The 22,113-nt window shown below is 40.5% G+C and overlaps 3 protein-coding genes across 19 annotated transcripts in view; 2 read left to right on the top strand and 1 right to left on the bottom strand.

Moving 5' to 3' along the window:
* Nucleotides 1–3,294, bottom strand: part of fbxl17 (F-box and leucine-rich repeat protein 17) — a 224,655-nt gene extending 221,361 nt beyond the window's left edge. For both annotated transcript variants that reach the window (XM_031727363.2, XM_039621040.1), the window contains exons 1-3: nt 3,088–3,294; nt 838–1,334; nt 49–408 (exon numbers count right to left, since the gene is read on the bottom strand). In XM_031727363.2, coding sequence (XP_031583223.1) covers nt 49–408; nt 838–1,314 — 837 coding nt within the window. In that variant the 5' untranslated portion in view covers nt 1,315–1,334; nt 3,088–3,294. The remainder of the gene's footprint in view (nt 1–48; nt 409–837; nt 1,335–3,087) is intronic.
* Nucleotides 3,295–4,692: 1,398 nt separating this feature from the next.
* prxl2c (peroxiredoxin like 2C) lies at nt 4,693–8,411 on the top strand. 2 transcript variants are annotated; one of them, XM_031727298.2, is made up of 6 exons: nt 4,695–5,028; nt 5,343–5,411; nt 5,578–5,631; nt 6,706–6,811; nt 6,901–7,035; nt 7,250–8,411. In XM_031727298.2, exons 1-6 carry the CDS (start codon nt 4,846–4,848, stop codon nt 7,378–7,380), a joined length of 678 nt encoding a protein of 225 aa, XP_031583158.1. In that variant the 5' UTR covers nt 4,695–4,845; the 3' UTR covers nt 7,381–8,411. The 2 variants fall into 2 exon arrangements, with proteins under 2 accessions (XP_031583159.1, XP_031583158.1); XM_031727299.2 differs by lacking the exons at nt 5,343–5,411; nt 5,578–5,631 and having other exon boundaries at nt 4,693–5,028.
* Nucleotides 8,412–8,624: 213 nt separating this feature from the next.
* Nucleotides 8,625–21,741, top strand: cdc14b (cell division cycle 14B). 15 transcript variants are annotated; one of them, XM_039620747.1, is made up of 17 exons: nt 9,663–9,681; nt 9,793–9,914; nt 10,072–10,162; nt 10,718–10,793; nt 11,238–11,330; nt 11,453–11,529; nt 12,459–12,525; nt 12,609–12,759; nt 12,845–13,075; nt 13,177–13,315; nt 13,565–13,730; nt 13,808–13,905; nt 17,593–17,640; nt 17,733–17,858; nt 19,756–19,924; nt 20,839–20,904; nt 21,001–21,741. In XM_039620747.1, exons 2-16 carry the CDS (start codon nt 9,848–9,850, stop codon nt 20,860–20,862), a joined length of 1,623 nt encoding a protein of 540 aa, XP_039476681.1. In that variant the 5' UTR covers nt 9,663–9,681; nt 9,793–9,847; the 3' UTR covers nt 20,863–20,904; nt 21,001–21,741. The 15 variants fall into 15 exon arrangements, 10 of the variants coding, with proteins under 10 accessions (XP_031583212.1, XP_031583218.1, XP_031583217.1 ...); XM_031727352.2 differs by lacking the exons at nt 9,663–9,681; nt 9,793–9,914 and adding an exon at nt 8,625–8,929; XM_031727358.2 differs by lacking the exons at nt 9,663–9,681; nt 9,793–9,914; nt 17,733–17,858 and adding an exon at nt 8,625–8,929.
* The last annotated feature ends 372 nt before the right edge of the window (nt 21,742–22,113 follow it).

Here is a 22,113-nt window from a genome sequence, read left to right as displayed (position 1 = left end):
TTCTGCACCAAACCACATGAAAACATTAAATAAAAACATTCTTCTGACCTTAAGAAGGATGGAGGAAGGCAGATGGTTGATACTCAAGTTATCAGCAGCTTCAGAACTTCTTGCCTGGCAGTCGTCATAGTTATGTGCACAAGGCGGGGACGAGTCAGAACTGTTGGACAAATCGGCGTGAAGACCCAACCCACAGCAGCCATCAGCAGGTGAGGAAGAAGAGGAAGCAGATGAGGAAGAGGAGGAGGGAAGCGGGCAAAGGGGAAGGTGGCAGTGGCCCGTTTCAGAGTTCGAGGCCGCCTCCCCCCCACCTCCATTCTCCAGCCCTCCATCAGGAGCAGCGAAGGCACAGCGCGGCTGCTTACAAGGGGTGCACCTTTGCACCTCTGAGCACTTCCTCTTACACACCTGCAATCAGACACACACACACACACACACACACACACACACACACACACACACACACAGAGGTCACTTGGAATCAGATTTTCAGGCAGATTTAGTTACAATTACAGACAGAAATTTATGAGAACAACACCCCTGAGTTTGGATCCTCAATAACAACAAAATAAAAGGACTAGAAAGAATACAGCTTTGACTTAAGAGATATTTAAGGACAAAGAAAAGTCAAAGTTTACCTTTCTAACTGCATAATATCATTTTTTAAGCAAGTTTAAAGCACCTATAAACATTTCTCATGTGTAATCTGTAGCTTATAGCCCTGTTACTAAAAAAGTTGAGGCACTGTTAAATGTAAATAAATATCCAATACAGTTATTTGAAACTTATTAAAAACCTATATTAATTAGGAATTAATGCTCCGAACCGGATGCCTACCATCTCTGTGTAATCGCTGGTGCAGCCAGGCACAGGCACAGGTATGGGCACTGTCACAGACACACCAGCGGTACGGAAGAGGGCCGGTGGTGGAATTAGTTTAGCAGGAACAGCTGACAAAAGGCTCCTCCCCTGGCCCTCCCAGATAGCAAGTTCCCTCGGTGACAACAAGAACTTGGAGCAATCCTCCGGAGATGCGAGAGTTGCGTATCGCTCCGCAAGCTTCGTGGCAGCTGCCGCTCCGATGCCGACTCCGCCAACACCTGGGACGCTGATTCCCGTGATGCTGTTGTGTCGACACCCGTTGGCTTCGAAGTGGTCGCTCTCGTCGTCGAAACCGCCGCTGTTGCCGTGGACGATAAAGCAGAGCATGCAGGGCCCGTGCAGAAAACAGTTCCTCTTCTTCTTCTTCCTGTGATGCAACTTGCGTGTCCTCTTCTTCAGGCGATAACCATTTTTCGAAAAAAGATGGCCCATATAGATGATTCAAGGAAACTCTGGAACAACAGAAAAAAATGATTGGAAATATATATATTATATGTTTCAGCACTAACAGGAGGCCGAGCTGAAGGTGACAGAGTGGAAGATGCTCAGATTTTCATTGGCAGTGACCAGGATGAACAAGATTACAAATCAGCATATCAGAAGGTCAGCTCAAGGCAAGCAGTTTGGAGGCAAAGTTAGAGAAGCAAGGCTGAGATGGTTTGGACATGTGCAGCACAGGGTTAGTGGATATAATGGACAAAAGATGTTAAATATGGAGCTGCCAGGCAGGAGGAAAAGAGGAAGACCTCAGAGGAGGTTGATGGGTGTCGTGAACAAGGCTGTTGTGAGAGCGAAGGATGCTAGTTTATTATGATATGAAAATTCTATGAAAGTTGTAGTGTTAAGACTTGGCGTCAAAAAATACACAATGCAGAAAAAAACTATTCAATGAAAAAAGAACTTGATAGTTTCCATCCTCAGTACTACGAATTTATTGTAGTCAGTACATAAACATAGCTTAGGCTAATTATTTAGCCCCTGTATAATTAAGAGAACAAAAGATATCCTTTCTTTTCCTTAAAATGACTATTCAAAACATTGCTGTACATATAATACTTTTAATACAATTTTATGAGTAAAGATGTATCTCATCAATTTAGAGAAAATGTCTTTTTGCTAACAATGTTTTGCCCCGCATAAATAAAATAATATGGGAAAATTGCAGGATCACTAACAGCTATCATTATCATTATCTCCTTTTTTAATGAGGCTTTTTTCGTGCTTTATTAAGCCTGTCATTTTATTAGCTGCTTTAATGTTCCTCTTTTCCCTAAAGGCAAAGTCAACATGAACCTTTAGTAGGAAAATCTAATGCCCATCCTTCAAAGCTGCAATGTTTTCAAGGCTGTTTTTCATAGCTGCAGTGAAAGAATGCTTAACAAAAGATGGGAACTTTACAAGATAACGCTAGAGTTGTCTGACACACACACGGGGTGGAGAGTGAGATTAACTTAATCTGGAAGTAAGGATGTATTTGTGATCATGGTGGGCTCGTGTAAATAACAGCACGTGAGCACAGATTTCCACACAAAAAGAAAAGAAAAATCTGAGCCTGATCCTGTATGTCAACAACAATCAGGACAGTCCTTTCTGCTGACACAGACATGACGATGGACAAGACTCACAGCAACCACATGTGTCATTAAACTCAGCACCGGAGAGCCCAACAACACAGTACTGCAATGAAATACTGATGTTATTTGTTAAAAACACTCACAATTTAAGAGTAAAGCCTAAATCTCAGCGCAGCACACAACAAAGAGCAGCAAGCTTTGCACCCGTGCTTCCCTACGATGGAAAAGATTCAGACGTGGACGCTGTGCATAACTTGAAAAATGTTTTGGGGGTTTGGGGTTGTTTCTGTTTTGTTTGTTTTTTAATGATCCATATTTGTTGAGGACGTGAAAAATCTCGTCGGATAACTGCAGCGGTGCAGCACCGGTTGGTGGCTGCTGAATCAAAACACAGAGATGTAAACAGTGAACAGGTGGTCATTTGTTTAGCATGTAGAAACGCCAAAGCAGACTTAACGTGACACCTGCGGTTGCCTGGAATTGCCGCACATTTGTCTTCAACATTCACACGAACTTAACGCTGTTTTTGAGGGAAAGAAAGACGCGATTGCTTCGCAGTTTTCTGTCAGGCTAGCCTGCTCCATCCCCAGATGCTAAGTTAGCTATAGCCCCAAAAGCAATCATCTCTCACCACTTCACACGGTGCTCCCACACTCCGCACTGCGCTCGCATAATACTGCTAAGCTCCACGGTCAAGATGAACGGTGACGAGCCCCGACAGGAGAGACGCGGGCGCAGGAAAACCGGCCACTAAATCGCCGTTCTGCTCTTCCAAAACAGTAGCAGCTCTGGTTGTACCTCTGCTGCTGCTGCTGTTGCTCTTGAGGACAGCACTTCCGCACCGAGAGGGCAGCGGGAAGGAAGCCGACGAGGGCGATTCGTAATTCGCCATCAATGAAAATCCTGTTCCCAGGATTTTGGGGATAGAGAAGAACCAACCATGGGATTGATTTTTTGTTGTTGTTGTTGTTATTGTTTAATGATAAGTAAATACAGCCTTGAAAACTAACTTGGAAAACACAGGGTCAAAATATTAAGCTATTGTCTCCTAATGGGAATCATTTTGTATCGTGTTTAGATTATTTATTTAAACAAAAGTAGCAAACTTTTAATTTATTAACCATAGGAAAACTGGACAACCGCCCCAAAATAAGCTACTGACAGTGGTTGCTACAAAAAACACTACCTACCTTATAAATTTCTAGTCTTAACACCTTTACTCTTGCAGTTAATTTATTTACTGGTCTTCCTCTTCCCTGACAGCTACACATATAGCACCTTTTGTCCACTACCGCTCCTCTTCAAATGTCCAAACCACCTCAGCCTTGCCTGTCTAAATCATCAAGCACTGGATATGAGCAGTCCCTCTGGTGCACTAATTTCTAATCCTGTCCATTCTGGTCACTCCCAAAAAATAATCAGATTTTATTCGTGAACATAATAGTTGATATTGTAAATGAAGTAGCTCCACCTGTAGGTTTGGTTGTACTGAAGCTGCCAAGTGTCTACACACGCTGCATATTATGCGAATTCAAAGAATGCATCCAACATAAAACAAGCATAAAATATAGACATACTGCCAAAATAAATCAAAGTTAATCAGAAGTTCATTTCATTTATTTAAATATTCATGTAACTCTTTGTTTGTATTCCAAACGTTTCATGCATTAAACACATCAAGTAGACCACCAAGCACTATTAGACTAAAGTATGAAATGTAAAACTTAAAAGTCACAAATAGGATAAAATCTACAGTTGTATGTAACTTAACTGGGTTTTCTGCAGCAACTACAGTATACTGCAGCCAACTTGGTCTTGCGCGGAGCTCAGAAAAAAAACACTTTGGGGAGAGAGAATCAGGGCATAAAATTATAATTTATAAACATAACACAGAATGAGAGACTGTTAACGACAATATACATAGCACATGTAATTATCTACAGTACCGAACTGTACAGTACGTCTACTGCATAAAATTAATATATATAGCGAGAGATATATAATAATCTGGATGTACAGTTCAAACTGTCCTTCATTGTAAATTCCCATGGCAATGTTGTTCACTGAAATATGAGCTGAAATATATATAAATAAATGTTGCCTAACTGTTATTGTGAAGTCACAGCGTGCGCACTGACGCACTGACGCACCGGTCAGTTTCTGTTTTGTATTGCCTTATTTATACACTAAATCCGGAGAGTAAGATAATATTAACCAATGTTTAACCAATGAATATGTGTTGGCCGTCTGTCTTCGTTCTCCTAGAGAGAGAGCGAGCGAGAGAGAGAGAGCATATGGGCGTGAATTTTCCAGGCACCAGCTCCTCCAGGCTGAATGGCAACTCCCAAAATAGCAGCACTGCGAATTCTGGATCCTCTGAGAGAGAAAAATGGCTGAAGTAGTTTCACCAATAACTCGACAAGTAACTAAAGGAAGCCAGGAAAATGTGACCTGTTTTGTGGATATTAATGTCAGAGACGTCGAAGACTGTTTAATTTACGACCGGCATGGAGTTTCTATTCCGTTCAAGACCCTATACCAAGACAGGAAATCGGTCATAATTTTTGTGCGGGTAGGGAAAACTTCATTTGGCTTAACTTTGCTGATGAGTTATGGGTTCGCATAAGCACCCTACCTTAAGTTGCGCTTTTAAATGGGTCTTGATAGGCTTCAAAGTAGGTACCAGGTGAGCCCAAGTGTAGCTGGCCAGATGCTCCAAGAATTTCCTGTGCTATGTTGGAAATGGACGAATGAAGAGATCGTTCTCCATAGGTGAAGCCAGAGGGATACATGTTATATAGGCGCAAGATGTGAATTTTTAAATGCAGTGATCTCTCTCTCATCACTACAGCCTTTTAACATTTTATTTAATATGTGTCCCTGCAGAATTTCTTGTGCTACAGCTGTAAAGAGTATGTTGATGATTTGGGAAAAATACCCAGAGAAGTACTGGAGGTAAGTCTTGTTTAGTAAGGACCAGTGCACTGGAGGCTGTGAAAACAAAGAGCACAGCTGCAACACTAGCAGCAAAGGTGCTCAGTTAAAACAATAGGAGGTCTGATGAGTATTAACATAAATAATTGATCATGACAAATCCAAAATTCCGTGTGTGTTGTTGCAGGATGCTGAAATTAGACTGGTCGTGATCGGTCAGTCTGCTTATCATCACATAGAGGTAATTATTTTGTTATATATACACTCACTGGACACTTTGTTAGGACACCTGTTCAGCTGCTTGTTAAAGCAAATACCTGATCAGCCAACCACATGGCAGCAACTCAGTGCATTTATGCATGCAGACATGGTCAAAACAACTCGCTGAAGTTTTGAAGAAAGGTGATTTAATTGAGTCTGGTTTTGACATGTGGGCGCTCTATTGGAATTTTGCCACAGTGCTATCTCTAAGGTTTACAGAGAATGGTTGAAAAAAAGGGGAAAATATCCAGTGAGCACCAGTTGTCTGTGTGAAAAGTAAGAGGAGAATGTCCAGACTGCTTCGAGCTGATAAGAAGGCACGAGTAACTGAAATAACCACTTGTTACAACCAAAATATGCAAAAGACCACACCTAGAGCCACTCCTGTCAGCTAAGTACAGGAAACTGAGGCTGCAGTTTGCACAGGCTCACCAAAATTGGACAATAGAGGTCTGGAAAAATGCATTCTGGTCTCATGAGTCTCCAGTTCTGCTTCAACATTCAGATGATAGGATCTGAAGTAAAAAAAAGAATGAAAGCGTGGATTGATTCTGAACTGTTCAGGCTGCTGGTGGTATAATGGTGGAGGGCATATTTTCTTGGTACACCTTGGGCCACTTGGAACCAATTGAGTGTGATTTAAACTCCACAACCTTCCCGAGTATTGATCCTTGCCACGTCCATCCCTTTCTGACTACAGTATTTGCATCTTCTGATGGCTATTTCCAGCAGGATAACACATCAAATCATCAATAATCAAAACTAGTTCAAGGAACAAGAGAAAGAATTCACTATTCACTATATAAGAATTTCCACTACTGCAATCCAGTAGAACATCTTTGGCATGATGGATGTGCAGCCATCAAAGCTGCACCAACTGTGTGATGCTATCAGTTCAATATGAACCAAAATCTCTGTTGAATGTATGCCACAAAGAATTAAGGTCTAACTCAGTACTTGCAAGTGGTACCTATTACAGTGTCTGATGAGTGTATATAAATATCACTATAGTTTTCCAGACAAATGTACTCTTTCTCCTTGTTCTGTCATGTAGTCGTTCTGCTTGCTCACGGGGTATCCTTATGAAATATATGTGGACCCAGAGAGGCGCATTTACCAAAAGCTGGGGATGAAGAGAGAGGAGACATTCACAAACTCTGGTATGCAAAAACATTATTGGAGTGTATGAGTAAGCTTATTTTGAGATGATAATGAAACTTCGTCTTTGTATCTGTGTTTGTGAACTCAGCGCAGCCTAGTCCCCATGTGAAGTCTGGCATTTTTATGGGCCAAATCAAGACTATATGGAGAGCCATGACTAGTCCTGCATTTGATTTTCAGGGTGACCTACATCAACAAGGTGGAGCCATCATTGCAGGACCTGGTAAGTTGGTCTCGCTTTCTCTCTCTCCCTACACACACACACACACACACACACACACACACACACACATATATATATATGTATATAATAAGCTACTTATATATATATAATAAGCTACACACACACACACACACACACACACATGTTATGTGTTAATGTTGGCACTGCATTATATCTTTTTTCCTCACACTCACTGTTTTCTCCCTCTCTACAGGCTCTAAAGTTCATTTTTCCCATCTTGACATGAACCGCCTGGACCACATGCCCATCAACTGGCTCCTTCAGCTTGCAGGAGCTCAGCAAACGATTGACTTCAGCCATAAGCCGAAAATCATTCACATCTAGTTAGGTGCCTGCCTGAAAGTGTGTTTCATCCCACGTCACTGCTGTAATCACACATGGAGTCTATATACAATCAGCTCCAAACTCTAAGATGACTAAATGAGTTTCTGTTGCTTCTTTTTTTCATTTGAATTCAACTTGATTGACAAATAGTACATTACAATGACTTTATCAGCTTAACACACCCCTCTCTGCTCTTCCCTCAACTGTCTTGGCTTTAATAACATCACTCAAACTGAAAGTGCACGCGGCAAGTTTGTGCAGAAACCGATAAGGCATGTTTTCCTGGTACGATCTGAAAGTGTTCCAAACATCTTCTTGAGAAATCAGTGAATGCTTGGCCTTTGCAGTTAAATGTTCAGCATGGCTGAGGTCCAATGACTGTGGAGGAAAAAGTTGATGTCAGCCAGCACTCTTTATTCGTAGTCTTATATAGTTTTCAAGTAGTTCTTGCAAAACTTTGACAAATAAGACAACACGTCTAATTTGTTACAGACAAATTATGTTACAGACAGAAATCTCTCACTTGGATTCATCATTACATTGATTTTTTTCCCCAGTCGTCTACTGTTAAGTTACATTACTGTTGTGGATAGACAAATTGCAGCAAGAAGAGTTTTATCCGTAACAAATATTTCAGTCCCAGCATTCCCAAGTCTGTTATTTATTTCAAGGCTAGACATTGACCTGACCATATTGCCAAAAACTTGGGAGAGGTTAGAATCACTGGCCTTGCAAATAGTACAGTTTCATTAAAAAAAATGCACTACTGGCATTGTCCAGTGTCTCCAATCACATGTCAAGAACTGATGATGGTTGTTCTTGATGCAGGAGGATTTTCTCTGTTTTCAGTCTGTGGTCTGAAACAGCAGTAAACCCTTATATTCCAGTGTGTTTTGTGGTATAATTTTGTGCCTGTTTTGTAATGATAAGACTGAATAGCAGCTGTTGCACTGATTTTACTACCTTGTCACATTCCCACTGCAATCTGCAAAGTTTATTATATTGTAAATAAAGACATTTTTTTATTGTTATTTATTGGCTGCCATATATACTCTGCAGTGCAAGGCCAGAGCACGGTTGCATTCAAATGGGAACAACTCTGGCATCAAGGACTACATTTCCAATATTTTATCTATTGACGATACAGCACCAGCTGCTGCAGCTGAACAGTGAAGGGTGGGCACTGGACATCTAATCCCGATACGTCACTTGCAGGGGATTCAGAAAGCAGAAACCTGCCCCTGTTCATAGACGTCACCACCACCACCGGAGAGGTTGGAACGGGTAACTGGAAGCACGCAGACACGCGCAGACCATCAGGGGCGAGACATGACATATTAGCGCGTCAACAACACGAGGACAAGCCGCCGCACTGCGAAGCGCAGGGGTGTCTGTCGCTGCTGCACGGGAATGTCCAGTGTGCAGCCCTGAGGAGAAAAAATGAAGCGCAAGAGCGAAAGGAGGCGAGCCGAGTCGAGGAAAAAGCGCTGTGCAGCTCACAGCAGCTCAGAGGCGGAGCCAAACTCTGATATTTACATTGAGATAACAGGTAAGGGGGTCTGCAGAATGCACCCAGTCAACTTTGCGCACAGTTGGCAAATGCACGAAAGTGCGCACAGCAGGCGAACCCCCCCAACAAATGTCGTGCACTGACCATTGTGTGTGAACGTCTTTGATTTTTTTCCCTGCTTTTGTCCTCGCATGGCGACACCGTCTGTCCCTTTAATGTTAATACAGCGGGTTTTGCGTCGATTTACCTCAGCCCCGTGCACATGAAACCTCCAACAATGAGCAGTTTTACTCGGGTATTTAATTTCAGAGCAGGGAATTGCGGCAGAGCTGCACCTTTTTGTTTTATGACGTCGGTGTGAGGCGCAAGTGGATACTTAGAGGTGATTTGCTGTATTAATGTCATAAATATCACAGTCAACCCACTGTCAGTTCCATTTATGTTTTATTTTCATATCTTTATGACGTTTCCTGGTTCCCACATCCTCGGTGAGCTGAGAGAGGGGGGAGGTTCGTCGAAGTAGAAATCACAAATCTGACTGGCTAAGAGATCGTCCTAGCAACCGCTTGGGCAACGATCCCAGGGCCTATCGTGTGTCTAATATCAAGAACTTTAAACTGAACTAGGCGGGGCAGAGCCTGACGTACTCGTTTCTCTACCAATCACGCAGTCCTCTGCATCTCTTGCAGCCAATAGCGTCCCGGGAACCGCCTCAGGGGAGGGGTCGCGCGGAGATCATTTTTTAGCAGAGTACGCACTTAGACACGAAACTCTCCGTCCTTCCCTCTTCGGCAAGTGACTTTCTCCCCTTTAAAAAACTAAAGAAACCTTCCTTATCCCTTTTAAATTTAAATTTTACCACTTTAAACTTAACTATTCGCGTTTTATTTTTTTTTACTTAGCATGCGAAAGTCTCCGTGAAGAAAGTCACCCCGTGTGTTTCTGTATAAAAACGTCATGTTCAAAACAGTTTGCAAGATGACCACGGACGATGTTTCGTCAGTGTGCATTGAGTTCATCAAAGGTAAGTCGCGAGAAAAATACTTTTAAGAAGTATTAGACGAAGAGAGCTGGGTTTTTTAAATCATCAGAAGCATGCATGTGTTTACATGACAAAAAAACTAGTAACTGCCTTTATTTTAATTTTGTCTCCTCCCTCTTCCCCTCCCGTGTTCCTCCAGATCAACTGTATTTTGCCATACTTCAGCAAAAGATCAAGAGCACAGCTGAAAGACACTGTTTCTGCATCGATGAAGAACTGGCATATGAGAAGTGAGTAGTCACACTCACCACTTACTTGGATTTCTAGTTTTCATATCGTGTGTGTCCCCTTGCCCTTTCTTTCTTTCTCTCCTTTTTGTCTGAGTGCCATAAAGTAGGCACACCTCATGTTATCAAATGCTGATCTTTAACAGCACGGTTTGTGGAAGTAGATTTGTTCATAACTTGCCCCTTACTGTGATGTTACGCAATGTCATGGTGCATTGCAAAAGATATTCCACTTCAAAGTGGAAGAGGTTCCACTACTTGCTACCTTAGCAACATCAGGGCTTTTAAAGGATGGCTCACTAGGACAGGACGGGACAGGACTGACCTTTTAAAGTTTATGCCGGTGTTACAAAAAGACCTGGTGTTTGCAGCTTTTTGTCCTGTTCTGATTGACCCATGATGTTTCTAAATATAGCCTTTACTCTGTCAGTGTTTTTACAGTGTGAATCTTGGGTAGCCGATTCTGTCTAGTGGAACTTCCCTAGAGATGATAGCTGGCTGCATAAATAGCCACTGACACACTCTTTGTTCTCTGCTTTCTCTCTCTCCCTCTCTTAGCTTCTATGCGGACTTTGGTCCCCTTAACCTGGCCATGTTTTATCGCTTCTGCTGCAAGCTGACAAAGAAGCTCAAGGTAAAGTAAACTGATGCTCTTAATTTGCAGTTCCTGTAAGGGGAGGGGGTAGGGGGGTTCAATCAATAGCTATTTATACCTACAGTAGGTAAACAAAGTAAAGTAGTGTTTGGGTTTTTATGTAATACAGTCAGCTGTTTTATTGTTCAATCTGTGTACCTAATAATGTGAACGCGATTGCGTTATTGCTTTTTGCTGAGACAGTTTATGTGTATTTGCATGGGATCTTGAAAGGATGCTGATCACAGACTGGTGCAGCTGAGCTCCAGTGCATGATTGATTTATTGGTGGTTGTCCAGCCTTTTCAATTTAAGATAGCTTTGCTTGTTGATCCTTGGTAGACCTAATGAATAACTTTTCAGTTATACAGGTAATCATTTATTTTTGTGAATCAAATAAATAAGGAATCACCTGTAATTTCATGTTGTTAATGTGTTTGTACAGTCCATTACACTCTCAAGGAGGAAGATCATATTTTATACATGTGGAGACCAGAAGAAGCAAGCCAATGCTGCCTATCTAATAGGCTCATATGCAGTAAGTTGTTTGCAAACATGTGTATTACAAATAATTTATGGACTTGTGCTGTGCCTAATGTAACAGAAATTATATTAGCATGTAATACACGGCATTTGCTGATTGCACATTTGTATTTATAGGTAATGCATCTAAATATGTTGCCAGAGGAGGCCTACAGTCTGCTGGTGTCAAGAAATTCCTCATATATTCCATTCAGGTAACAATTCACCAACACAATTTTTACTCAGACTAATTTAATGATAACAGTTTGTTTTAGCTGCCATTCACATTTTAATTTGATTTTCAAGTGTCTTTGACTAGAAGTATAAGTTAACTCATTTTTGGTTTCAGCCTCTTTGTTTTTGTCAGGGCCGATACTGATTCTGATTATCATTAATCAAGGAGACTGTTAAGTGATAAGCGGAGCCGGGTGGGAGGTGGGGGGTTAAACTATACTGATTAAAGGAAAATGATATTAGATTAACTGCTATTCTAGTTACTGTTTTTTCTTAAAGGGGACCTATTAAGCTAAATTTCCAGTTCCAGGTTTCTCTTACTGGACTCTACTAGAGTTGCTCTGCACAATTCACAAATTAAAATAACACTTAGTTATAAATAGTGGACATTGGTGCAAGCTTCTAAAAAATGTTAGCTCCTTTTAGCTCCTCTGACTTTGAGCTAAATTTCTTCTGATTGGCTTCCCTCAAAAGCACGTTATCATATCATTATAACTATCCAAGAGAAGTAAAACATATTGGAAACCAAGGTTATAGAGCAGTCAGACGCCTATATTCACGTAGGTTTCCTGCAGACATTGTTTAATATAAGCATCCACCATTGTAACAACAGTGTGTTTAACAGAAAATTTGAAATCATAATAGGTCCACTTTAACATACCTCAATGAAACTGCACAGCAAATTAAATATTGGAGCACTGTTTAGCCCCAACTACAACACAAGATTAAAGCACAATGCTACTGTGGCTCATCAGAATTACGACAGGGACCTTTAAGAGGTGGTGTCACACAAATGCTTTTTGAGAGAGAAAAAGTTCAGAATAAGAAGTGATATCATATTCAGTGTTTAAATGAATATGAAATCCCACGTATGTTGTGCAGAACTTTAAATATGTTTTATGTTTTACAGAGATGCTTCATTTGGAACCTGCATGTACAATCTGAACATCCTAGACTGTCTTCGTGGTGTGCACAAAGTATGTCATTTAAAGAATGAATTCCTTTTCTTTGTTGTATTAACACACACTAACAAAATTACTTTCATTCAACGCTCCACTAGGCTTTGCAGTATGGCTGGCTCGACTTCTCTAACTTTGATGTGGAAGAATATGAGCACTATGAGAGAGCAGAAAATGGAGACTTGAACTGGATCATTCCAGGAAAGTTCCTTGCATTCAGTGGGCCGCATCCAAAAAGCAAAATAGAGAATGGTAATTAAAGTACATTACAGAACTATGTCTCACCACATTTTAACACATCCTGAACTCACAAGAATGTTTTCCTTTCTTATTTTAGGGTACCCTTTGCATGCTCCTGAGGCCTACATCCCATACTTCAGGAAGCACAACATCACTACCATCATCAGACTCAACAAGAAGATGTATGATGCCCGACGTTTTACAGACTCTGGGTTTGAACATCAGGACCTGTTCTTTGTGGATGGAAGCACACCGAATGATTCTATTGTTAGGAAGTTTCTCAACATCTGTGAGAACGCTGAAGGAGCCATTGCAGTCCACTGTAAAGGTAGGTTTTCTGGTGCAAGACACACTTGTAGCTACATAAACCTTGCTCAGTTTTCTGTTTACGGCACAATTTCATGCCACACTACTTTTCTTTTGTTTTAGCTGGGCTAGGGAGGACTGGTACTCTGATTGCCTGCTATATGATGAAACATTACCGCCTAACTGCAGCAGAGGCCATCGCTTGGATACGGATCTGCCGACCAGGGTCCATCATTGGACCTCAGCAGAACTTTGTTGAAGAGTAGGTGTTCACTAGAGCAAGACTTTCAAAATGTCACATTTTAAAAAATCTTTAAATACTTTAAAAATTTTGTATTGATAAATATCTGAGATTAAACTAGATAAATTAACCACAGTTGACGTTTTATAGCTGTGGTTTGAAACAACACTGTTTCAGGCCTTTAGGAAACAGATTATTAGATGATGAAAAATCTTAAAGTCATGTGATTTTTGGTTTGGCAAGAAAATCATTGTGTGGTTTGTGTATCAGGAAGCAGAACAGTTTGTGGGCAGAAGGAGATGTTTTCCGCGAGAAGATGCTGAATGAACGTGAGAATGGTAAGATGGCTGTAACCAGGATCCTATCTGGAGTGGATGACATAACCATCAATGGGAGCAACAAGAACAGAGGATCCAAGAAAGAAGAGATGGAAATGGTGAGTTTGAAACTAAAGTCTAAAGTCTTTCATTCTAATAATTCATTCTGCTCATTATTTTTCTCTTTTTTATGTAGTACAATGATGAAGAGGAGAGAAATGGCCTTACACAGGGTGATAAATTACGAGCTCTTAAGAGCAAGAGGCAGGCCAGATCATCCTCGGGTTCACTATCGTAAGTATCCAGGCAGCCTGCAAGCCTCATCATGCATCACACCATTGTGCTGTAGTACAGTAAAATGAGCGAATCAGTCCCTTGGATCATTACATTTATACAGTAGTGTTTTTCAAAGCATAAGTACCTCATGCTTTGAAAAAAAAGATGACCAGGAAGTGATCATGTAGGATTTATTTGGTTACATTTATCATTTCGTTGGGTAAGCTTTCTGTCTTCCTCAATAACTTCTTCCAGGTAGTCCGCTTTGGGAGTCGGGTTTGAGGATTTGGCAGGGCTGCCCTCATTTAACCATGCCATACAATTTCATCTTAATACTGTACTTTAAACCATTTGGAATATCTGCATTATTTTAATAACTATTTTTCTTTTTTCAAATGTCATCTCATACGGATCGATTATAAAGTCATCCCATTATCATGTGTAATCAGTGAGGATAAACAATAATATGAGAAAGTGGTAGCCCAGGTACTTAGGCACAAAGTGACACAGTTCTTTGGAGGGTTGGATTTTAGTTATCTGATATACACATTTCCAGGAAAAACTGTTTTGTGGGCGGAATTTAGAAAGGCATGAACGATGTGGAAGCTAAAGATGATAGCTCTATGAAAATCTTTTGCTACAATGCTGAGGGTGTGTAAGCTGTGTTCTTTGGTCAGACGCTTAAAAAAGTTCAGTTTGGACAAAAGCATATAAGCCAAGTCAATATAGAGCTTATCTGTCACTAGGTTATCATGAAATCAGTGTAACTAGGTCACTCATTTAAGTCAACAGAAAGCTTTACTATAGATAAACCTTGTAGCTGAGACAACATTAATTGATTAGCTTTCCTAATTCTTTCAAAAAAGAAGAAGGAAAAAAAGAAAGGATCAGGTGTAGGTGGACAACTATGACGTGAGCTTCCAGCTCTATGCCAGTGGGGGGTGCTAAAGTGCAAAACCTAACCCTCTACCGAACAACAACATCATTAAAAGATTATTAAAATTTCCTCTATTGTTGTTTTTCTGCCCAAGTCCACATCATTTGTGTCCATATAAATCAAAGCTGTGGAAGGTTGGTCAGTATGGCAGAGTATGGTTGACCGGCCTCTGCCAATGTACCCATATGGCTTTGGCTTTTGTTGTCCCATGTCAGGCAGGTGGTAGTGTTCTGCTGCAGCCTCATGGGCACGGTGTGGCCGATGTGTTGCCTGCCGTTCAAAAGATAGCAGAGAGAGGCAGAGAAAGAGTGGGGGAGAGGAAAAACAGAGAGAGGATGTGAGGTTTTGTACGTTGGAGGTAAGTGCACGTCAGTTCCTTTCTAGCCGACATCCTCTTCCTGTTTAAAAAAAATATATTGGTAAGGCAGCGAATGGTGTGGCAGATTTGAAGTTATCCTTTTTTTTCTCTTCCTTTTCTTTTCTTTTGATGACTGGTGTGAAGAGGTTATGCACTTAGTGGATGCATTACATTTACACCCCTTTCATTATCTGCCTCATGGACACACTGAGCTGTTCTGCTTTGATATCAAGGCATATCTGTGGTATCCTCCGAGTCACAATAAAAGCTCTCAAGTTAACAGCACCAATTATTCAACCAATCACGGTTTTAAATAAGATCGGGATTAGTTGAATTCAATGTTTTATTGCTTGGCTTGCACGACTGACTTGGCTCACATCAAGATAAAGTCTGAATCAGGGAAGCTTTGACTTTGTTCTCATCTGCAGTACGTAATTCCTCATTGTTTGGTAAAGTAGTAAACTTGCCAGCTCATTCATTAAGCTTTAGGTGTAAATTGGCAGTAGTTCTTTGGTACTGGACTAAGCTATGATTCTGAGTGTTTTGTGAGTTTAATTAGTGTCTTTGAATTCTATTATTTGGATAGTAAAATCCTCCAGATCCTCATTATCACATAAAGCATTAGGAAAACATTATGGGCTTTTGTGTAGGTAGTTGCACGAAAACAGGGAGTTGAGGCTGAAGGGAGATTTGCTTGCACTACAGGCCATATGCTGCTGCAGGGAATGCATTGCTACACATCTAATGCTCCATTTCCAGCTGAGCATCACCATCTGGCTCCACTGTTTGGTTTATTATGCAACACCAATATGCATGTTACACTCCAGGGACGATTAGAACGATGACTGTCAGAAATTCTTCACCTTTTCTGCCTCTTCACGCATGGCAACAGGCATGAAATCCTTGGACATGCACGCATGCACATGCCTCTGTGTTTGTGTCTAACATGTACTTAATGCTGGGCTGGGATCATTGTCAGTTGCCTGTTGTTTTTCCATTGCTCTTGTGACTGGATCAGTGTATGCGTACCATCTGAGCTTTGTTTACTCTTGCAGGAGTCCATCTCTGCCAGCTTCTATTAAAAGTGTGGGACAGAGTTTAGAAATGGGTGCTTAATTCTTGTAGGATCTGACTAGTTTTTAGATGTTTCTGTTAAACAGAGCCCATCTCCTTCATTGGCCGGCTTATATCAATCACTACAATTTCAGTACCAGGGATACTGTGATCTATTTAATGTCTATAAATGCTGCGTGTTTTTTTTTTTTTTTTTTTTTTCCTAGAATCATGTTTTATTTTCAATTAATTTTGAGGAGCTTACAATACAAAAAAACTCCTATATTTATTATAAATATGTAGAAATTAAGTAAAATAAAGTTGTTGTGTTTTGTTTTTTTCCCCCTCAAGTCAGTTAAACTACTTTAAACTTCCTACATTAGTTGGGTTCTTTATGGCTGACTGCTTACACAACAGAGCAAGTGATGAACAAAAATTTGCTGTCTGGCACTGTTGGATGCAAGGCTCTACAAAAGGTGATTCATCTAATCCAGTCCCAGTGGAAAAGCACAACATCAGAGGCTTTATGTCCTGCCCAGACGTCTCTTGTCTCTCCTTCCTTTTTTTCCCCTTTTTTTCCGTTTGCTCTTGTTGTTGGATTTGTCCTCCTTTCAGATGGCTGGTAGCCATGCTGCTCTCCTCCCTGTGTAGCCTTGCCCTGTGGTGGATTGTGTATGGCTTCCCTTCTTCCATCCTGCATTTCTGTATAGACGGGTTAGGATTTCAATGAGTTCTACCGCCCGTCAGCCCCCCAAAAACCTGCCCTGCCCCCTTCTGGAGCTCTAACTGAGAATGCTGTAAGTGAGCCCCCAGTCTCTTTTTAATTCCCAACCCGAATCAGAAATTTGTTCAAAATCATCTTACTGTTCCTATATTCTTTCTGCAAATACTGTAAAGTCAAAGCTAATGAGCAGAGCCAGTTTTTAAAAATCTAAAACATCAAAGGCTACTGCCTTGTCCTTGTCAGCATTTTTTGTACATAATGATTTGTACCATAGACATTCCCATCACCCCGTCACCTTTACACATCATGCTTTGCTGGTTATTGTGTTGACTTATTCCCAACTGTTAAATTGGCAGAAAATTAAGAGCTGCTGATGGAAATGACTAAGACAGATCAAGACTCTCTTTAAGTTTTAGTGCCACCTCCTCGCTTTAACTTAGCTCTACTAATCCTACCTGGCTGCTGAATGCAATAATATTCTGTTCACACGTCTAAAACTGTCACATTAAAAACAAAACATTTTTTCTCATCACCATGCAAACCTTTCCCTTGCTATCCACTCTGAAGTGTAGTTCATTACATATACATATAAAGTTTCACATTTTTTACTGCTATGTTACTTTGTCTTCACAGACAAGAGGAGAATAAGATGCACACCAGATCCTCATCACAGTCCCTGAGGTAAAGTGTACAATGTACACACAAAATGCACACCTACATACACATACTGACATAAAGCAGGGCTTAGACTAATGAATATGTCTCCTCTGCAGCGGAGTCATCTTGCAGGCAAGTTTTCAGAGCTGTAAGACAAGTGTTAGCCCATTGGCTCTATCTGACCAGTCAGACAGCAGGAAAAGGACCAGAACCTCCCTTCCAGCCAATGGAACAGGAGGAAGGTCAGTGGAAGAATTTAAATAACACTCATTTGCCTAAATATAACAATCAGGATGGGTAGAGACCGGGGGGGAGGAGGGAAAACTGACTTTCCCAGATAGACTTTACATACTTTATACAGTTAAAATGATCCACAAAGGTCAACAATGTTTCAGTTTAGATCATAGACTAGACAGAAAAGAGTGCTGCAGCCGCAATTTGACATCACCTATAGGTCAGCAGTCTTAGTTTTTTTTTTTTTTAACTAGACTTTACGAGCCAAGGATAATGTATATTCAATATGAAAGTGTTTACCGAGTTGCCCCCTGCTGGCCATTATAAAGAATGCAAGTTTAAAGCAGTCTACAGGTTGTATTTATAACTTCAGTTATTACTAGAGATGGCACGATACCACTTTTTTATATCCGATACCGATACCGATATCATAAATTTGGATATCTGCCGATACCGATATGAATCCGATATAGTGTTTTTTAATCAATAAAACTGTTTTTTTAATATCTTGCTGCATTTTGTATAAGTTCATACTCAAGTTTAAATAAACAACAACACTAAAGCTATTCTGTTATACCTGTATGTAAAAAATACACTGCACCCAAAATATTTCATAGTTCAGCAACACTGATCAATCTAATAAACTTAAACCTGCTCCATCCTCCCTATTCTGGTATTTTAAAGAGTACTTAGCAGAAATATTAAGCAACCTAACTAATAGGGTTGCAAACTCCCCAAAAAAAATAGGGAACCACCCCCACCCTCCACCTCATGATGCTTAATCGACGTAATCAACTTTAATTTGATGCAGGGTGAAAAAAAATGCACAGAAATAAATTATTTTTCAAGAATAATTAAATAGATTCAACATCTTTCTTCTACAGAATTGCAGAATTCACAGATGGTACCTTCCCAAAGGAAAAAGTACTATAGCTTACTAGGGTATATTAGACTTAACAGTTACTAAATACAGTAATGGACTTCTATACATTTTACATCAGATTAAAACTTTGGGTGTAAGATTCAGATAATTATTTATTAAAAGCTAGACATTTTAAATGAGAATAAGAAAGAAAAGTATGTCTTTGTGCCCCTTTTCCTGTTCATGCCCCTATCGGCCCCCTGGCTACACTTTGCTAGATCCGCCCCTGCACAGTTACCAGCCGTCAGCTACGTAGAAAAGGATCCTGGTGTAGAAAGTAATATTAAATACATTCTAACAACAGCTTATCAAGGTTAAACGTGCTGCTGTTGTTCAGCTGCTGGTTTCCTCTTTCTGGTGCAAAGTGGGCCAAAAACAAAGAAGAGAGACGGACTCGCGACAGAAAAGCCGATCAGCTGATCATTGATCAGTTTCATGATTGAAGTAGCAGCAGCAGAGGGAGAGAGAGAGTCAGTCGCTCCATATATCGGTTGTTAAGCTTAACATGGGAACGCTTTACAAACATTCAGAGATGAACTTACACACTTGCTTTACTTCTCTCTGGGATAACTTCCTCAGAGATGAAATGCCGGTTTGGTAGCGAGGCTACAAATACACACAGCCGCTCTATCACGTGAGGCATACTGCTCCGACGTGCTACGGTTATGAGCCGAGTTACGCCGTGTCGCAAGTTTTGTGAGGTGTTTTTTTTTTTTATATTTAATGGATCGGATTACATTTTTTATTTCTCTCCGATATCCGATCCAGTAATTTAGGTCAGTATCGGACCGATACCGATACGTAATATCGGATCGGTCCATCTCTAGTTATTACATATGAAATTGTACTGTTGTAATAAAAATACATGCTTTGTATTTTGATTCCTTTATGTGCCATTGAAACTGAAAAAACAAAAATAGAGAGGCTATAGCCACTCATGAGTCCTTGCTGAGTACATTAACAGCTTCCCTTTTCTCTACCAGCTCCCTGTGCAACACCAGACTGGTCAGGTCCCTAGGCAACTTGCATGTCGTGGCTGGTGGCAAAGACCCAATGTGTTGTGAACCATGTGACAGCTATAGACAAACAGCCAGTGTCACAACCAACTTAGGCTCTCCCATCAGCTTAAGCATGGGACAGGTCCATCTACAGGCAAGCTCCCTTAGATCTTCTCAAGCCAAGTGGAGTTTTGGACTGCATTTGCACAGGAGCCAAAATTTGCAATATGCAAAAAGAGAGATGATCTTTAGTGCCTGTGCAAATTCAGCAAAAATTCCAGAGGCTTGGCATACACGTCGTTTCACTTCAGTTTTCAAAAAAGGGGTTGTGCCATAATCACATGACGTTCCTAGGCTGGGCTGCATCACCAACTGAAACAAAACCCAACTGTGGTTCATTCAAAAAATGTGTTTCTTAAAAAAACTGTTTCCACCAACAACAGTTAAGATCTTACAGTTTAGGTGAAAGTGGAAGCATCTGAATGCAATTTTTTTTTTTTAAATGAAGGAATGGATAAATTATAAACAGGTGAATACTTTCATTGACTTTAATTATTCAGTTAATTTAAGCATTAAGTAAAACAATGCTACTGCAGATCCTGTCAGTGTAGAAAAATTTGCATTTTTTCATCATGACAGAAGGCTAATGAGGTTTACATAGAGAAACTAAATACTATTAATAAATATAACTATTGTTCTATGAATTTGATGAAGGTGCAACCCAGCTCAGATTCTTTATTCAGATGAACCTTTATATATAACCGGATATTGTCCAGGTCGAACATGTAGTAAATCTGATGGTGCATATGTACCACTATCAAGATGCCAAATTGAATTCCACTTGGCACAATCCCCCTGCTGCTTCACTCAAACATTTTCCCTGCATGTTCTCTGAGAACAGTTTGTTTGGGAGTATGGCTGGCTATAGCTTCTCTAGACTTTGTGCGCCTCACTCTGCCTTTGGCCTGTTGTTACCACTCTGTAGCCATGTGCGCATTCTTCTCTTGAGCCAATCTTTAATGTTCACCGCCCTTCTTTTCCTCCTTTTACATTTCATATATGCAACAGACGTACCGTCTCCAGAGGATGTAAAGCTCACAGCTCTTTGCAATCCATTAGGTTTTCCAGGCTATGGTATCTACCTCTTCACTTTTCTGTCTTGCATTTACTCTAGTATTGTAATGATTTAACCTTAAATAACTCATTTTTTCCCCCCCTTCTTCTTTGTAGTCACTCCATACCCAAACCTAGAGCTCCTCTACTGCGGTGAGCCTGTGGATCTGGAAAATCTGATACATTACCTTCTATACAGCTGACGTGGGGGGAAGAGACGTTACAGAAACGCCATATGTACTTCAAAATTTTGTGATTACAAGCTATTTTATCCATAGGACTCTTTTTTTAAAAATATTTTTTAAACATAGAATCATGAACTGAACTGCTAGTTTTAATCATTGCCTGGTTGTTTCTACTTAACTGAAGCATGCAGTAGCAGCATCAGATCAAACCACAACCATGAGACCATTGTATGAATGTGTGGATCCAGGAGACTTCCTCCAAAATGAGCACTGTGCAGAACTTATTCTGATAAGGGTTCATGGTGAGAAATATTTGATGGAATTGGCCTTTAATTTGTCCCGAGTCCCTGATCTTGGGCCCTCCATTGTGTTTGCCATGGACGTAGTTAAGTTTGTTGGCAGTAATTCCATCACAATACAACACGTGCATTTGTACCTCTATTGAATATCTGTTTTGTCTTACTTGTGAAGCTTTTCAGCTCCTGTACTTAAACTGTAAATATGTCAACATTTGATATACTCTGTATTTTGTAAATATTTTGTACTGTTAGATCATCCTATAAATGAGTGGGTGGTCCTAACGGGGCCTGGTCTAACTCACGTTCATAATCCACTAAAGACATTTGCTTGAAGCACATAGAATCATACTTTTTAATAAATGTATACCCAAGTACGTCTCTGGCTTAGTCCTTCCATTACATGTTTTTAGCACAATTAGTATGGTTGTTCCCAGATCCTTTTTTAAACCCCCAGACTGGGTGCCCCTTGCTAACAGTTTGAGAGAGAAGCAGGTAGGTGGAGATGCTGTGCTCAGCTGTAAGACCATATTAAGAATATCCTCCATTATACAAAAAGAAGACTGGGTGTTTAGAGCAGTCTCATGCCTGACTCTTTGGCTCCACTTCCACAGAACCTCAAAAAAATTAAAATAATAAAAAAAAATTACATACATTTAAGTCAGTTTACCAGTTTTGGGTTGGCAGTTTAATACTGTCCCATGTGAAAGTTATTTGAAGACCTAGATCGGGTCAATTTGTCTACCAGC

This window comes from Oreochromis aureus, linkage group 12 (assembly GCF_013358895.1).
Source record: "Oreochromis aureus strain Israel breed Guangdong linkage group 12, ZZ_aureus, whole genome shotgun sequence".
Classification (NCBI taxonomy): domain Eukaryota; kingdom Metazoa; phylum Chordata; class Actinopteri; order Cichliformes; family Cichlidae; genus Oreochromis; species Oreochromis aureus.
Note: the sequence above shows the minus strand (reverse complement) of the source record. Positions and strands in the feature narration are given on the sequence as shown.

Bases quoted from the DNA above. Each gene is read 5' to 3' on its own strand.
- prxl2c (XM_031727298.2), top strand. From the start codon at position 4,846: ATGGCTGAAGTAGTTTCACCAATAACTCGACAAGTAACTAAAGGAAGC. The intron at 5,412-5,577 runs GTAAGTCTTGTT...GTGTTGTTGCAG, and splicing joins TACCCAGAGAAGTACTGGAG to GATGCTGAAATTAGACTGGT. The intron at 7,036-7,249 runs GTAAGTTGGTCT...CCCTCTCTACAG, and splicing joins AGCCATCATTGCAGGACCTG to GCTCTAAAGTTCATTTTTCC.
- cdc14b (XM_031727352.2), top strand. From the start codon at position 8,821: ATGAAGCGCAAGAGCGAAAGGAGGCGAGCCGAGTCGAGGAAAAAGCGC. The intron at 10,794-11,237 runs GTAAAGTAAACT...GTGTTTGTACAG, and splicing joins AGCTGACAAAGAAGCTCAAG to TCCATTACACTCTCAAGGAG. The intron at 13,076-13,176 runs GTAGGTTTTCTG...CTTTTGTTTTAG, and splicing joins CATTGCAGTCCACTGTAAAG to CTGGGCTAGGGAGGACTGGT.